General features: G+C 34.8%; 1 protein-coding gene across 2 annotated transcripts; it reads left to right on the top strand.

Moving 5' to 3' along the window:
- The first annotated feature begins 654 nt into the window (after positions 1–654).
- LOC129304443 (uncharacterized) lies at positions 655–8,420 on the top strand. 2 transcript variants are annotated; one of them, XM_054944103.1, is made up of 11 exons: positions 655–1,263; positions 5,330–5,681; positions 5,774–5,989; positions 6,085–6,342; positions 6,418–6,951; positions 7,143–7,372; positions 7,448–7,615; positions 7,683–7,787; positions 7,862–7,939; positions 8,030–8,117; positions 8,198–8,420. In XM_054944103.1, exons 2-9 carry the CDS (start codon positions 5,334–5,336, stop codon positions 7,878–7,880), a joined length of 1,878 nt encoding a protein of 625 aa, XP_054800078.1. In that variant the 5' UTR covers positions 655–1,263; positions 5,330–5,333; the 3' UTR covers positions 7,881–7,939; positions 8,030–8,117; positions 8,198–8,420. The 2 variants fall into 2 exon arrangements, with proteins under 2 accessions (XP_054800078.1, XP_054800079.1); XM_054944104.1 differs by lacking the exon at positions 7,683–7,787.
- The last annotated feature ends 9,332 nt before the right edge of the window (positions 8,421–17,752 follow it).

Here is a 17,752-nt window from a genome sequence, read left to right as displayed (position 1 = left end):
TGAAAAGATACGATGCGACGAGGTCTACACTAATTTGGATAGTGGCAAATTATATGGAAAAGCATGTCAAGATAATAATTAATCCTTGTTAAGCCGGCTGGTCCCAGAGTCCTGCTAAATGGAAGCAAAGTTAAAAAAACATCGTTAGAAATGGCCGGGGCATGAATACCACGAGATAGTGGTAGACGATTGGTGGACTCAACCAAAAACAAGATCTTTTTTAAGTTTTCAACACGCATATGTTACCATGTAAACTAAATACTTTCCTTTTCTTCTCACAGTTCCTCACGTCAAACTTCTTACCTTTAATTATTTATTTATTGGCTTTCACCAGTATTCTTCTCTACTCTCAGGCATACTTCTCCCACCACACTGCACTAGTACAAAATATTAAATTTATACTCCCATATCTACGCCGATTATTGCACCAATGGTGTAGAAATTAGAGGCGGTGGCAATTTCATAAATAAAATTTTTTTCCACCAATATTTACACCGGATATACCTCTAAACCGGTGTAGATACAAACATCTACACTGGTTCCAATTACACCCGGTGTAGTTACATTAATATCTACACCAGTTCTTTATTAAACCGGTGTAGATATATTTATTTTTTTAAAATATAAATTTCTGAATCCATATCTACACTGGATTGCTCTGTTAACTGGTGTAGATATATTTAATATTTATTCACTAATTTTTTTTCTTTTTTTATTAACTTATCTACGCCGGTTTCAAAAAGAAACCAGTGTAGATGTCTTTATTTTTTTAAAAAAAATAAATTTTGAACCCATATCTACACCGGTTTGCCCTGTTAATCGGTGTAGATATTGCATTCTCCGTCTCTTCTAAACAGCACTTTCATTTGGAAATTTCATTTTTCAAAATTTTCGTCACTCGCGCCGAGAGAGTTCATCATCTTCTAACCCTTCTCGTTCAGGTTTTGTTTCCAAATCTCTATTACTCTGATCTTCTTCCCACTTATCTCGTTCCTTCGCTCTTCTTCCTTCGGCCTGTGTTGTCATTTTGCATCATTGGTGGCTGTGGGTTGATTGTAGTTAGTGGAGATCGTTCCCTGTGCCAAATTCTACGAATCCCCTTTCCCTTCTTTGCTAAAATCTCTTTTGCTGTTGAAACACTAGGGCCGAGACGTCCTTCGCCACTGGTGACTGGTTTGGTGTGCGTGGATAAAGCTTCATCCTTCCCTGTTCATGGCTTGATCGTGAAATCCTCCCTCCTTTTCATGTTGTTGTATTTCTAAGGTCAGCAGCTTTAATTTGATCCTTTCTTTATTGTTGTGGATTGAGATTAATTATTTATTGGGTGCTTGCGTTATGTCTGAAATCTTGCTTATGTTGTGTTTGAAATTTTTTCCTTCTTTTCTTTGCTAATCCGTGTATATCTTGGGGTAATGTATTGATTATTTGTTCCAATCATCTGGGGGCTTGGCCAAATTGCTATTTTTAATTTTTACTTTCATTAGAACTGAACTAGGTATTTTTACTTGATTTTAAATTTAAAGGAATTGGGTTGTGCGTATATAAATTTTATCAGGGTAATTTATTTCCTATGAATTAAATTGTTGTGGCGACATCATTATTAATTTATTTTCTGTATGCTGGTGAAGTGCTGATAGAGGCCTAAGGCCATTAGGCATTGCATGTGACTTTATTTTATTTAAATGATATTATTTTTTACTTATATTTTTAATTGTAAATTTATTGGAAAGTCTAACTTTTAGGAGAGACTTTGCCAAATATTTTTTAAAATTATTGTTTTGTCCCTCCTTCTTTATAGAAAGGGCCAAAAATACATAGTTGACTTCTTTTTGTCCCTACTTATTAGATAGGAGGGAAGTCAATTCTAAAAAATATTCTCAAAAGATTGAAAATTTCTAAATTAAATTGGAAATTATTGTGTTAGCATGCTTCTTTCTTATTTTTTTTAATATATAACTCTTTGTCTGGCCCTATCAGAATGGATTCAGTAATAATCCATGAACTTTGTCGTGTTTTAGGAAGACAAATTAAACGTGAATCGTAGTTGGATAGATGCCAAACGAAGGAGCGCAGAGTATAGTAATGGGGTTAAGGGGTTTTTGGAATTTGCTCAAAGCAATGCTGAAGATGATAGTGGGAGGTTTTATTGTCCTTGTAGGGACTGTTTGAATGAGAGGCGGCTAAGTGTAGATAAGATATATGAACATTTAATTTGTGAGGGGTTTCTCAAAAGTTATAGAGTATGGATATGGCATGGTGAAAGATTGAATATATCGATGCCGAGTACATCTCAATCGCGGCATGTTGATGTTGTTGTTGATGATGATGAGGATGATATGGTTGATCGATTAGAGGACATGATTCGTGACGTGGGTAAAGAGGCTTTTGAGCAATCCCAAGCATACAATAATATGTACAGTGATGCAGAGACACCTTTAAATCCAGGGTGCGAGGAATTTAGTTTGTTGAAAGCAGTGTTGAATTGGTGAACTTGAAAGCTAGATCTGGGTGGAGTGATAAGAGTTTCACAGAAATGCTTGAGTTATTCAAATTAATGCTTTCAAGAGAAAATGTATTGCCGGTTTGTTACTATGAGGCAAAGAAAATTTTGTGCCCACTGGGCATGGAGTTTAAGAAAATACACGCATGCCTAAATGATTGCATATTGTACAGGAGAGAGCATAAAGACGAGCAAAAGTGTCCTGTATGTGAAACACTAAGGTATAAAGAAAACAAAGCTCCTGCAAAGGTGTTATGGTATCTTCCAATCATTCTAAGATTTAAACGATTGTTTGCTAATGAAAAGGATGTAAAGAATCTAAGATGGCATGCGGATGACAGGATTTTAGATAGAAAGCTTCCACATCCAGCCGATTCAGAACAATGGAAGAAAATTGATACTTTATTTCCTGAGTTCGGCCATGATCCAAGGAACCTCAAGCTTGGACTTAGTACAGATAGCATGAATCCTACAGCAGCCTTAGCAGCATACATAGTTCATGGCCTGTTTTGTTGGTGATTTACAACTTATCTCCCATGTTATGCATGCAACACAAGTATATCATTTTGTCTATGTTTATTTCAGGACCGAAACAATCGGGAAATGACATTGATGTTTACCTAAGACCCTTGGTCGAAGACTTGAAAAAGCTATGGGAAGTAGGTGTGGATGTGTTCGGCGCGAATCGAAAGGAGGTATTCAAGTTACATGCGATGATATTTTGCACCATAAATGACTTCCCTGCATATGAAAATTTGTCAGGCTACAATGTTAAGGAGCATAAAGCATGTTCGATTTGTGAAGCGGGCACATGCTATCATCAACTTCATCATGGAAAGAAGACAGTTTAACTTGGCCATAGGAGGTTTCTTGAAAAGGACTACCATTATCGTAGAATAGGGAAAGCTTTCTATAGTGGTGAAGAGCATGGAACTGCCCTAAAGCCATTGACAAGGGAGTGAGTTTATGAATTGGTGAAAGATATCAATGTTACATTTGGCAAGACTATAAATAATAGTGAAAAAAGTATATAGAAAAAAAGATCTATCTTCTTTGACCTTCCATATTGGCGCTATCTTGATATGAGACATTGTATTCATGTCATGCATGTGGAGAAGAACGTGTGTAATAGTATTATTGGAACGCTTCTTGATATACCAGGCAAGTCTAAGGACGGTGTGAAGGCAAGATTAGATTTGGTGGACATGAAAATTAAATAAGACTTACATCTAAGGCCGGTTGGTAAGAGGACTTACTGTTCTCCGGCTGAACATACTTTGTGCAAGGATGAGAAAAGAAGCCTTTGTCAGTGCTTACACGACATGAAAGTTCCCTCAGGGTATTTTTCAAATTTTAAAAATCTCGTGTCGATGAAAGATTTAAAATTAGTGGGTCTCAAGTCTCATGATTGTCATGTTTTAATGCAACAAATATTACCAGTGGCTATTCGAGGCTTCTGGAAAGATGAATTGAGAGATGTCATAACTAGGATTTGCTTTTTCTTCAATGCTATATGCCGTAAAGTCCATGAGCCTGAAGAATTGGATGAATTAGAAAATGAAGCATATCTTATCTTATGCCAACTTGAAAAGCTCTTTCTTCCATCATTTTTTGACATTATGATACATCTAATTGTTTACCTAGTGAGGGAGATAAAGTTATGTGGCCCTGTGCATTTATGATGGATGTATCCAATTGAAAGAACAATGAAAGTTCTAAAAGGATATGTGAAGAGTCCACACCATCCTGAAGCATCTATTGTGCAAAAATATATCTCTAAAGAAGCAGTATAATTTTGCCAAGATTATTTAAACAATGTACGACCTATTGGGTTGAGATAATATGATGTCAAAGATCATAGATGTGGCATTTCTATGAAGACCGCTGATCCTCATGAATTGCAACAAGCACACTTACATATCTTGAATAATGTTGATCAAGTTCAAGACTATATAGATGTGCATAAAGAACTTGTGAGGAAGCAAAATAGTCAAATTAGGATAACTAAGCAAAGATTAATTAGAGAGCATAACAATACTTTTGCAAAGTGGTTTAAGCAGAAGGTTGAAAAGGAAGATTGTGTTTCTGATATTGTTAAGGGGCTGGCACAAGGTCCTGAGTGTGATGTTATATGCTGGACTGCATTTGATATTAATGGATATTTATTCTACACGAAGTCTCTAGACAATAGGAGTAATGTGCAGAACAGTGGTGTTACACTAGTGGCCTCAGGCATGCACTTCTCTAGCTCGAAAGACCAAAATCCTTTATTCGCATCCATGCCTATTACGGGGTTATTGAAGAGATTTGGGAGGTTGACTATATTAAATTTAAAATCCCTATTTTCAAATGCAAGTGGGTTGATGTTAAAAATGGTTTTCATCAAGATAGGATGGTATTTATATTAGTCAACTTAAATACTTTAAGTTTTGGCGATGAACCTTTTATTATGGCAGACCAAGCGAAACAAGTGTTTTATGTCACAGATCCGAGAAGTGAAACATGGTCAGTAGTTCTTGAAGGAAAAAGAGAGATTAATATTGATAAGAAGGATTGTTCAAATTTCAATATTTTTGAGACTCCTTCTTTCTCGATAGGCTTGCCTGTATTGAATGTAGAAGATGAATTGGATGACGAATATGGCACGAGAGATGATCATCGCGAAGGGATATGGGAAAATATTGCTATTTAAAAATATGTTAAAAGTTAGTTATTTATTTATAACATGTATGATTTATTAAATTGGTTATTTATTGTGTTTTATTCATATTAGAACATGTTTTATTTATTAGTTATATCACTAATGATTTTTACTTATTGTCTAAACAGGAACATGGAGGATCGGAGTGTTAATCAAGACCAGCCTGACCCTTCTACCCTGATCGTGTCTACCAGTGGTGATGACTGTGTGACTGTTAGTCCTCAAACTGCGGGTAGCAGCCAATCTACACGATCCAGGAGGCCTAAAAGTAGCACGCGATTAAGAGAGTTAGCTCTAAGTCGAAGCAGAGGCGAGAAGATTTCGATTCAGTTTGATAATAATTGGAAGCCAATCGGGCCTAATGGGGCTAAGTTTACTAGTTTTTTAGGCCTCCAAGCTCGTAGCAAGCCAAGTATATTAGCACCCACATGGGATGATGTCCTAGAACGAGTGAAGGAACAGATATGGGAAGCCATTAATGTATGATAAATGTGCTTTTATCACTTGTTATCATTATTTGTTACTGATTATTATGACTATATCACTAACTATTGCAATGACATGTATTGCAGGTCACATACGATGTCCCCACGAGTATAGACTTTAAGCATAGGTTGATGACCTGGGCATATGATCGTTGGAGGGGTTTCACATCACTAGCTAAGAGATTTGTGCATATTAAGGTGCTAGAAGGACAGCCATGGCCTAATCCTTGTACCCAATACACATTTCTCGATGCAGCTACTTTCGAAGAATTTGTTAGGCTTCGGACTACGCCAGATGCTCTAGTGAGTTAGATTATTTTAATTTATTTTTTTGTTTATTTTAGTTATATATCATTGTCCTTATTAGGTAATGAATATTTTGTAATTCTAATTCACAGAAAAAGAGGAGAAAGGCACAAGAAGTTGGAAGGAAGAACAATTGCCCCCAAACAAAGTCTCGTGGCGGTTACGTGTTGGCCGACAAGGAATTGATAGACGCCAAGAGGAGGAAGAGAGAAGAACAAGCTCAATCAGATCCTTCTATTCTACTGTCTCTACCATCTCCAATATGCTACGATGAGAGATGGATTTATGCCCACAAGAAGAAAGACGGGTCCTTTTCAAGTGAGCATGCTCGTGAGGTCGCTCAAAAAATTGTAAGTACAATTGTCATTTGTAATCTTATTTTAAATATCAAATATTACTAATTAATTATTATTTGTATGTTACAGGATGAGCTTAAACAGAAGCAATTCGAGGGATCATTCATCCCAGAGGGAAGAAATGATATCCTGGCTATTGCTACGGGAAAAGGAGAGCATCCTGGACGTGTTCAGGGATTTGGATTAGGGGTGAGTATAAGAGATGTATTTGGACCACCTCAAAAATGCCATTCTTCAAGACTTGTGACTAGAGAGGAGTTGGATGTGATGTTAGCTCAATCAAGGGCTGAGGCAAGGGCTGAGGCTGAGGCTATTCTTGAAGCTAGGCTACAAAAGATGAAGGAAAAAATGATGATGATGATGAGCTCAATCAAGGAGCCAAGTGGCCCACAGACTCACTCCCCTGCTTGTCTTCCGAGCACTAAAGGGAGCAATATCGTTCTACTTCCTTCAGAGGATGACCCTGCTCCAGAGGGTGAACTATGCTACTTGTATGTAGAGGATCCAGAAAGACGCTTAGTAGCACACGGTTACATCCACGAGGGGTCAAAATGCCACTTTCAAGAAGTTCAAGAAGATGTTGTCAAGGTCACTGTTGAAGAGGTAAGAATCGATGATGCTTCTGTCCTATTCCTCACTGATGAGATCAAGACAGTGAAAGATGCCAAGGGCACTTTTTGCTTATGGCCAAAAAGACTTGTTGGGAAGCCTCAAGATCCGTAACAAATTTTATTAATTAATTTTAATGACTTCTTTATAATTAAGAATGTGTTACTAATTTTTTTATTTAACAGGAAACCCCATCGTCCCATAAAGTAGGTCAAAAGCCACAATTGTTCGAGCCAAGTCTATGGGATCGATTTGTATTGATGGTATATAGTGGATCATTTCCACCTTGGTGTTTTAAAGCGAATCCTGATCTTGCTGGCTTAAGCAACTATGAAATCTTTGTTGAGAATGAGGACCTCCATCGGATTCTCATTGATACTGACCTAACCATGGCGAACATCCAAATCAGGATGATGTAAGTGTCTTCTTGTAAATTTAAATGAAATTAAACAATTCAGCTTTTCAAACTAACTTGTTTTAATTTTTGTAGGTTTTTGCATCAATTGCTGGTTTTCTCGAGTAAAGACAAACAATACGGATTTCTTTGCCCACGTTACACTAATGATAAAGAGACCACCAAAGAGGCAAAGGAGGCATATATGAACCAGAGGCTGAGTGAAGGCAGAAAGGAGTGTTATTTTTTCATGTTTCTCTATCTGTAAGTAAATATATTTGAATTTATTCATAATAGTATCGAATATTTACTTAAATGACTTTTTTTGCAGTATAAACTGGCAATTGATAGTATTTTCGATGAAGAGCAATTCTATAATTTTTTTATGCTCTTTGCATCGTAAACTCAATCTGGCAATGAAGAAATCTTACGAGCAGTAAGTGTGCTTAAGGAGTCTTATAATAAAATTTTTTAGTCATTAAGTTACTAACTATGTCATGTTAATAATAGGGCTATGAGGATTGGCTAGCAAGTCCGGTTGGGTAAGGCCCCACGTGATGTCAAGGATCCTCATGGATAACACCAAAGGTAACAAGTTATACATGTTTTTATTTTATGTAATTTTGATGATAGATCCTTCTTTCAATATAATTATGACAATGTTGTGTTATTCCATAGGCAACCCCCTACTAATTTGTGCGGCTTTTATATGTTAAGACATGCATACAATATCATCGCCGTTGACTTGACTGAGTTCACTGAGGAGGTAAATGTAATTTTAGATATTATTTATTTTTTCTTCTAATATAATTACTGATTTAATTCCCTTATCCCTAATCTTTTCAGATGTTCAATGATCCATCTCCATTTTCGGATTCAGAGATCCATCAAATAAGGCAACATTGGGGACTCTTCATGTTCGATCTTCATAATAATCATCCTTTAGAAGAGTAAACTGTGTAGTTGTAAACATTAGTAAATATAGTTGTGTGTATGATTAATTAGTTGACAATTTATGTTTTATGTGTTTGGAATTGTACATAATTTTAAATTCATTTGATTTGAACAATATATGATTGTCTGGCTGGCTGATTGTTATTTGGCTATTATATGTTTGATTAATGTAGGATTTAAATTGTAGCCTATAATGGTTGGGGTAAATAAAAAAATGGAAATTTTTTTACTTAGAAAGCAAATATTTACACCGGTTATTGAAATAAAAGGTGTAGATATATTATTATCTACACCGGTTCAACGAACAACCGATGTAGATAATAATATATCTACACCTGTTATGACAATAACTGATGTAGATATATTATTATCTACATCGGTTTAACGAATAATCGGTGTAGATATATAGATTATCTACACTTGTTATATTTAGAATCGGTGTAGAGAACTTTTAAGAAAATTGCATATATATTCATAATTGATGTTATCTACACCAAAATTTATAATCGGTGTAGATATATCCGTTAACTACACCAGTTAAATAACTGGTGTAGATAACTTCATGATATCTACATTGATCTTATCTACACCGGTTACTAAACCGGTGTAGATAAGCTATTTTAACTGGTGTAGATTTTCTTGTGTGTACTAGTGCTACACCCTCTCATTTTTACTCTCACACTGCTCGCTCTTTCTGTCTACACAGATCACAACACTTGACAACTTTCTTATTTCTACTCTCCCATTGCTGCCTTCTTAAGTGAGTTTGTTGTAGCTAGGATTTTCTAGGACGACCTTCTTTTCACCGCCACATGCTTATCACCAATTAACTTGCTTCTCCATAGCCATAGAGTAATCATCTTTTTATTTTATTTATTAATTAGTCGTTGACTCTTCTAGGCATTTATCGTAACCATGTTTGAAAATAAATATCCAAGAGCGAGAAGGACAAAAGCCCTCGCTACATTACTATCCTTTTCACCGGTAAGGTTTGGAATCGGGTAAAAATCACTGTTGATAGGAATGAGGTGGGACAAGACCCTGAAGACTTCTTGAAACACCAATATATATATATAGATGGCCGATCGATGAGTAATGGTACACCATAAGTCAACGTCATGAAAGATGAATAGCGGCCTTTCCACGTAATTAAGCTATAATAAATAGATAAGCAGCGCTGTTGAGGGCTAAATAGTATGGCAACTGAGAGATGAATCTTGAGTGTTTTCTGCGAAAAGAAAGACCAGGGGAAGTGGACAGATCGCTTAGTCGAGGGAACGTCAGCAAATCAGCCACTCCCAGGTCATGTCGGCCTGAAATAAACAGCATTCGTAAGAGTAGAAGAGAAGCGTCCGGGCAATGAAATTAGCATAATGAAGTTGGGGTCCATGATAATGATGATTTGAACTTTGAAGATAAGAAATGTATCCAGTAGAAGAGAGAGAAGTATTGCGTTGGGTAGCACACGTGGTGTGAGGTCCCAGTGATCCAAGGAAAAGACTATTAGCCATAATTAAATAGATGAAAAGGCGAATTAGATGAGAAACAGTAGATGAATCAGTTTCCCACTAATAAGGGATTAGTATGGAATAGTAATGACCTAGCATAGCAGTGAGGCGCATGATAGAAAGAGAGGGTTTAAATGACATGGAGTCAAGAGGCATCCGCACCTCAGATTTAAAATTATGTGAGCAATGTTAGTTTGTCAACCAAATGTTACTTGTTACATATGATTAGTATCTAAATAGTTTATGATTGCTGTGTTAGTTGTATCTGTCATTGACACACGTCAAGTTTATATGGCTTATTCAAAGAGTCCGCTTTACTATATAAGTTGTACTTCTCATCGATTTTTAATAAGATTACAAAGTTTTATTTTTAATGTACTTTTCTCTCTAATACTTTGACATGGTATTAGAGCCATGCCGTTTAGGCAAAGCTCTAAGCCAACGATAATCTCATGAAGTGACCTTGGCATTGAACTGTCTCCTATCTCAGGATTGATAGTTTAACAAAATAATGTCCTCATCTCGTGTCACATCAATCCTTTTTGAAATAAATTTTGAAACTCTATCTCACAACTTCGCTAATGAGAAGATCACCTTGAAGCTTAATTCCAGTTATCTCATATGGAAGCAATAAGTATTTTTCAAGGTCAAGAAACATCAATTGGCTTTTTTTCTTGAAAGATCTATCTATATTCCATCACATATGATTTGCAAAGGCAAAGGTCAAGAGGTCATGAATCTATCATCTTAGGTGTAAGAACAACTCAAATCTGCTTTAGCTTCGTGGTTTTTGCCATCCATCACTTCATCTATGTTACCTAAGTTAGTTGGCTTGGAATTGACGACATCAAAGATCTAGTCCAAATTAAATTGCCTATACTCAACCAAATCCAATTTGAAGATTCTGTGTTATTAGAATCTCCTCTCTAATTAAAAGAAATGAGAGCATAAGATGTGTGATTACTTAACAAATTTTAAGTCAGTTAAAGATCATCTACCCTTTCTTGGTGAATCAATATCTAAGTCAACATATATTTCCTATATCCTGAATTGCCTTTCTACTGAATATGAATTTGTTATCACCGCTATTAACTCATCAATGCCTCATTTTCATCTTGATATGATTACAATGATGCTTTTAGACTCTGAGGCTAGGCAAAAGACATTTATCAGTAATAGTAATGTTGCTTATGTTTACTATACAGATGGTTCCTCTCAACACTAGGGATATGATGAAGATCCTTATGTGTTTTACTTGCAAACTTCCTCATATGATTAAGGTAAGCCTCTACTATTCAGTGCTTCTATTTCTTTTTCAAGGAGATAAGGTCATGGTATGTTTAACACCTCTTCTAGACCAACATGTTAGATTTGTGCTAAGGCTGGTCATACAGCAGAATGATGCTATTTCAGTTTAACACCTCCTTTAATACTTCCTCTTATCAACCTCAGCCTATTACTAGTAAACCTCAAGCTCTCTACACGACTCTTACTTCTCCTTATTATGCTATGCCTGATCAGTCTAGTTGCCTAACAATTATTCTATTGTTGTTATGTCAGCTTCCATTACTACTCCATCTAATTCTCTTTCACCTCATAATATGATGCTTGTTACTAATTATTCATCCACATCCCCTATAATGCCTACTTTTATTACTTTTGCTACTACATCTGTTGATGTGCCTTCAGTATAAGTGTTTGTTCCTTCTCCTAAAGTAGTTGACAATGATGCTTGGTATTTGGATTTGAATGCTACTCAACATGTTGCCTAGTCAACTTCTCAATTTTAGAATACTCCTCATCCTCAAGGCAATAGTAATGTCATGGTGGTAGTGTGTTTCTTCTTATCTCTCATATAAGCAATGCTTATTTATCTGTACCTACATCTTACTTACACATGAATAGAGTTTTATATGTTCTATCTATGCCCAAAAAAAATCTTATATCTATTTCATAGGCATATAAAGAAATGGTATGTCTATTGAATTTTTTTCCCATGGTGTATTTATTAAGGATTTACAAACCAAGCAAATCCTCGTGCATGGACCTAAGTTAGCTAGCATATACAAGCTTGCTACTCATCTTACAATGTCCTTTCCTTATTCTTAGACTTGTCAAAGTTCCGCTGCTGTTGGTGATTTTGTTGTAAGCTCTTGTTTTTATGTTCAAGCCTTAGATTCCTTTTCTCTTTTACATTGTAGGCTTGGTCATCCACATATAGATACTATTAAAAAAGTTTTAATTTTTGCTTAGATTTCTTTTTCAAATAAATTTGTTAACTTTATATATGTTGTTTGTAAACTGGAAAAGAGTCACAAATTACCTTTCAAGGCATCTACTACTATGTAGCTCATCTTTTGCAATTAATAGAAATAGATTTGTGGGGTCTAGCACCTTTTTTGTCTACTGGTTTTGCCTTTTATATATTGTTTCTTAATGCACATATTATGTTCTCTTAGATTACATACTTCATAAAAAGCTAATGCATGATGTGTGTTCAAAGACTTTTAAGCTTTTTATTGAAAATTGATTTAGCACTAAGATTCAACAAGTGCAAAGTGATATGGGGGAAAGTTTCTGGTTTTCACTTTTTTAACCAGCTGTGATATACAACATCGATTTATATGCCCTTATACTTTTAAGTAAAATGGACTAATTAAAAGTTGTCACAGGTCTATAATCTCTTCATCCAAACTATTGGGGTAATGCTTTTTTCACTACTACTTTTCTACTTAATCAGTTGCCTTCTACTACCTTAAAAGGTCTAATAGCACAAGATATATATAACTCTACTCCAGATTACTCTATTCTCAAGGTTTTTAACCATGAGTGCTGTAACATCCTAAGTCTTCAATCTAAGGATTTTAAGTGATTACAAGGGTAGAATAGTAATCTCAAGTGAATTTTTAATTAATGACGTTTATGAAAGACTAATATAGTTTTTGAATTATTGGCTAGCATTAGAAAAGGGCTAAGTCAGAGTTTGAGTAAGCTGTAACATGAAGGGAGGTTTAAATCGTAAAGGGGACTTTCTGTGCCATGTACTACGGCAGACGCACTAATGTACCGTAAAATTCTGCACTTATTAATTCGTGAATCAAAACAAAAATCAAAAGGGGGAAAGATAGAATGTAAGAGGAGCGATTGAGGGAGCTTGTAATCTGCTAGGGCTAGATGTTTGGAGCAATTTAGAAGCATTGGGAATAATTTTTATCTTTGGGTAACTTCCTACACCTCTCGCTCTCCTTATATTCTAATTTTCTAATAATTGGGGCATGTTAAGACTTGTTTGTGATTGTTCATGTGTAATGGATGAAAGCCTCAGATAAAATTTTAGAGAGTTAAATTAAACATCTAACATTAGGTTTATGAGTTTTATAGTGATTTAGAATATTTGGCTAGGATTTGAAAAAACCTTACATGGAATTTAGTAATTTTGGGACGATGTGGATAAATGATTGGTTATATTAAAGTGTTTGAATATTACATAAGATTGTTGGAGTGTGTTGAAAGAGCTAATATTGTTAACTAAGAATTTTGGATGTAATGAGTATTGGAAATTTAGTGATTTTGGGATTTACTTAGAGTGTAATTGATAATTATTGTTTAATTATGTAGATTAAGCATTGCTTGAGCATGGTTGTGTGTGTTAAACATGTGAAATAAACATTTGACCATAGTAACCCTTTTTGTGACAAAAAAGTTGAGGTAATGAAATAATTTACACTGTTCGATTATATTACTTAACTGTTTGTAAGTAGATATGTATGTATTTTACTTGAGATTTAAAAGCATTTCATATTGTGAAATATGATTTTTTGTATGTGAAACGATTTTCAAATGATGAAGATTGTGGAAGTCTTATATGAATTTAATGAGAATTAAATATGAATATGTGTTATGTATGAGGTGTGTGAGCATGATCATGTTAGGTGTATGGGAATTCACCTGTAATAAAAAGTAGTAAAAGTCCATATGGCATGTATCTCTTTAATGCCTATTAAGGCACGATATTGGAGATTTTCTCCTTAATAACTAAGTGAGATATAGTATTGGAGGTTGATGCTCCTTAGCATCTGTTGCTCACTGCAAGTGTACGGATCGTAGCAAGTAATATAATGAAAGTAAAGTATCGTTCCCTCGAGAATTTATTCAAAAACAATGATCAATCAAAAGACTAAGTAAATTCGATCAAATTGAGCTACACAAAGTTAGGTGAAAATGATTTTGCAAATGAAATTAATTCTAGAAAATAAAAAAAAGTGAGTGATTCATAAACTTCCAACACAAATTGAGACCTAGGATTATTTGTCCCCTTTGCATTTCATAACACCAAAATTACCTCCTCTCATAAATGCTTTTAATGAAAATAAGTGCCAACCTAGAGTTCTAAAAATACTTAGACAAGCTCTCTCAAGTCATGAACAAGTGTTTAGTTAAATTAATTGCCCAATCTCTTGTTACAATTAATAAAACTCAATTTTAAACACTAACCCTAATGTGGCTATGTAAGGCTAGCAAGTATATCTCTATCTTACTAGCAAAACCATCTATTCAACATGCAAATATCAAGTTCTTACACAATTTTACCCAAGTTCTACACTCAACCTAGCCCTCTCAAGTATCAATTAAGTGAACCCAACATCTAAATGGTGGCCAATCAAGTAGAAACATTAAAGAAAGAGTAAAATAAACACATATATATCATTAATCACAAAAATAGAGGAGAAATATAATGTTAATCCATACAAGAGTTCTAAATAATCCTAGAACAAAGGGTTTAGCTACTCATAATTATCCATAAGCTATAAATATACAAAATAAGTGGACCCATTTCAGATTACAAGAGAGGAAAGGGAAGAGGAATAGAAAAACTGAAGAAAATGAGCTCCAAATATCTTCAAAGCTTCAATCTCTTGATCCCAACTCTTCCAATGCCCAAACCCTAGCAGGCAAGCTCCAAAACTGTCTAAAAGTCTAAAGAATGCATTCTGGGTCGAGCTCTTAGCTTATATGTATCCTAGCCAACTAATTTCTGATAAATAAAACGTAGCATTTTTCTGACAGTGGTGAAAGTCGCGAATGAAAGTCACAACTTTGAGACGACTTTGGTAGTTCTGCACTGTTTTTACAGCTAACAAAAATCATTCATTTTGCTCTTGATTTTTGCATCCAAAAGCCTTCCAAAAACCTCCACAAAGCTCCAAAAATGCTTTTAATCAAAACTTCAATCAAAGTAACATGAAATTAGGCTAAAAATATCAAATTAAAGCCAAGAACACAAGTCCAAAACAAAATGCACATTTTCCTAATTTGGGCAATAAAAACATATACAATTGAACCAAAATGGATTAGAATCTAAGAAAAATTTGATGAAATAACATGAACTTCTAGAGGTTAACAGTATCAGTGATGTGGTATTGGAGTAACGATACCCCGATTCATGTATGATAAGGGGAAACCATAGTTTGAAAGTAAGATAGAACACCTTTAGCTGTGTTATCCTACCACTGAAGGTAAGCTCGAGCTATTGTAAATATACACTTGGTCCAAGAGCTTATGATTTTAATCAGGGTGATATGGAGGCTTGGATGGTAGAATGATTATGCTAAAATAAAAATGAATCATGATAATTGAAAAGATTTTTGTGCTTTAAGCTTAATACTTATTTTTATGTATATTAGCTTTACTCCTTTATAGTTATGCATGTTAATTGATAGTAGTTAATTATTCTGTTAATAAGATCTTTATCTCAACCCATGGTTATATTTTATGGGCGAGCACTGGTAGAGGCAAGGGGAAGGAAGGAACAACCGAAGAGTGAAGGGCCTTGTTTATATATCTCTTTCCTTTTTTATTGGGCTTTGTGACGAATGTGTTATGATATCATGCCAACTTAGGAGCATTTCTTATTTTGGCTATCACTTGTATGAGAATTTGGGAAATGAATGTGTATCTTGGCCTAAAGTGAAAGTGTTTATGATTGAATGAGTGTAAATAGCCAAGATACTAGTTTAAGTGATATATTTGTGTTAACTATGTGTTGGAAAAACCAAAAGTATGTCAAGTGACTCAATGATACAAGACTTGACCTCAACTTGATTAAGGTGATAGATATTGGAGGTTTAAGTCTCAGAAGGTCCCCTTGTAAGGGATAACCTAAGTATCACCTTAGGAAAAAGCTAGCTTTCACTGCTGTGGGGTGGGGTGGCCCAACATCGCCAGACTAAGTGTTCGGGGTACTATTACATAAAAGGAGCCTTTTATGTAACAATAACTCAGACCCTTACTTCAACAATGCTAGGCCAAACCACCTCACGGTAGCAAAACTTAGCTTTTTCACAAGGTGGAACTTAGGTTATCCCTCACAAGGGGACCTTCTAAAACTTGAACCTCTAACCTCTACTACTTAATGAAGTTGAGACTAAGTCTTGTATCATTGAGTCAAGTTGTAATATCTCCTCTACTTATCACAATTAACCAATTAAACTCGTGGTAATCAAAGAATTAATTCATTTAGAAGATTACCAAGTTTTAGTTTCAAAATAAGGGATCCCAAATTTTCTTAAGTTAAAATATGTTCAAATCATTCATTGACTGATCATTCAGAGTAAAAATAAATTATGGAAGCATGAGATACCTCAAAAAAAAAATTAAAAAAATTGAAAATAGTTGAAAAACAACTTAATTGTTGCATAACAAGGCAATACGTCGTGGCTTATTTACACTGTGCCACAGCATGTTGCTCTCTGTGCCACGCACCATGATTCAAGTGCCAATGCATCATGGCGTGTTGCACGTTCTCTTGATAGCTGATTGTGTTGTCATTTGACAATAAAATTAGAGAACTTCTACGTGTCTCTATTCTCTGTTTGACGTGCGAATGACATGATATAGGTGTCTACAAAAAGCTTTTTCCATAAACTAACTAATGGCATAAGTTTCACTTTTAAAATAAGTCACACTAGGAAGTTGGATACTCAAACATAATTTCACCACTTTTCACAACTTTTTATAAACAAAGAGTGTCCAAAACTGAAAACAAGTGCTAAAAACCTTTTCTAACACTCGAATAATGTTCATTGGATCTAAGACTATGAATGTAACACGTCATATACACTCATTTATCAATATAATACAAAATCACTCCTCAATCCATTCATTGAACCTAGGACTATGTCGATGATACAAGTTCTTCTTTAGTAGTTGTTTACTATTTTTTTTCTTTCCAGTAAAGGGAATATTAGTTTATTAGCTAAATATTGTTATCTATTTTGATTAGTTTCTAATCAATTTCTGATTGTTAGTGTTAGTTGTATCTATCATTAACACATGTCAAGTTTATGTGATGTAGTCAGAGAGTCAGCTTTGCTTGTTTTTAATAAGATCGTAGAATTCTATTTTGAATGCACTTTTCTCTTTAATATTTTGGCAAGCGGTAGAGGCAAATATGGATGAATGACATTTCTTCCCTCTTTTCTCTCTGATATTTGTTCTTTCTACCTTCTTTTCTTGCCTCAAAAACTCGAGACATACATATGATACACATTATATATCTCTTTGCAATTTCATGAGAAAGCTAAATCATGACACAGCATACTAAATTAATACAAAAAAATTAAAGGAGAATGCATTTTGTTTTATTTTTATTTTCTAACTTTCTCTCCTAGATGGTAGGTATTCAAGCGTACTTATAGGAAAATGCTCAAAGAGAAATGGGGAAAGAACAAATGTGATAAAAAAAATTTACCATGACTCAAATTATATTAGTTTGGACTTGCTCTATATATTTATTGATTAGAAAAGAGGCTCGAAAGTAAAAGGTAAGGGCTTTTTAGGCTAAGCCTAAAAGTAAGCTTGACCATGGCAGACAAGCCTAGTACGAGCTAGTAATGGAACATCTACTCATATGTCTCCATCTGTATGCCCCTGTATTCAT

Source organism: Prosopis cineraria, unplaced genomic scaffold (genome assembly GCF_029017545.1).
Source record: "Prosopis cineraria cultivar Desert tree isolate PC_DT_omini unplaced genomic scaffold, ASM2901754v1 PC3, whole genome shotgun sequence".
Taxonomy (NCBI): Eukaryota; Viridiplantae; Streptophyta; class Magnoliopsida; order Fabales; family Fabaceae; genus Prosopis; species Prosopis cineraria.
The sequence above is the reverse complement of the archived record's forward strand: the minus strand, read 5'-3'. Positions and strand labels throughout refer to the sequence as shown.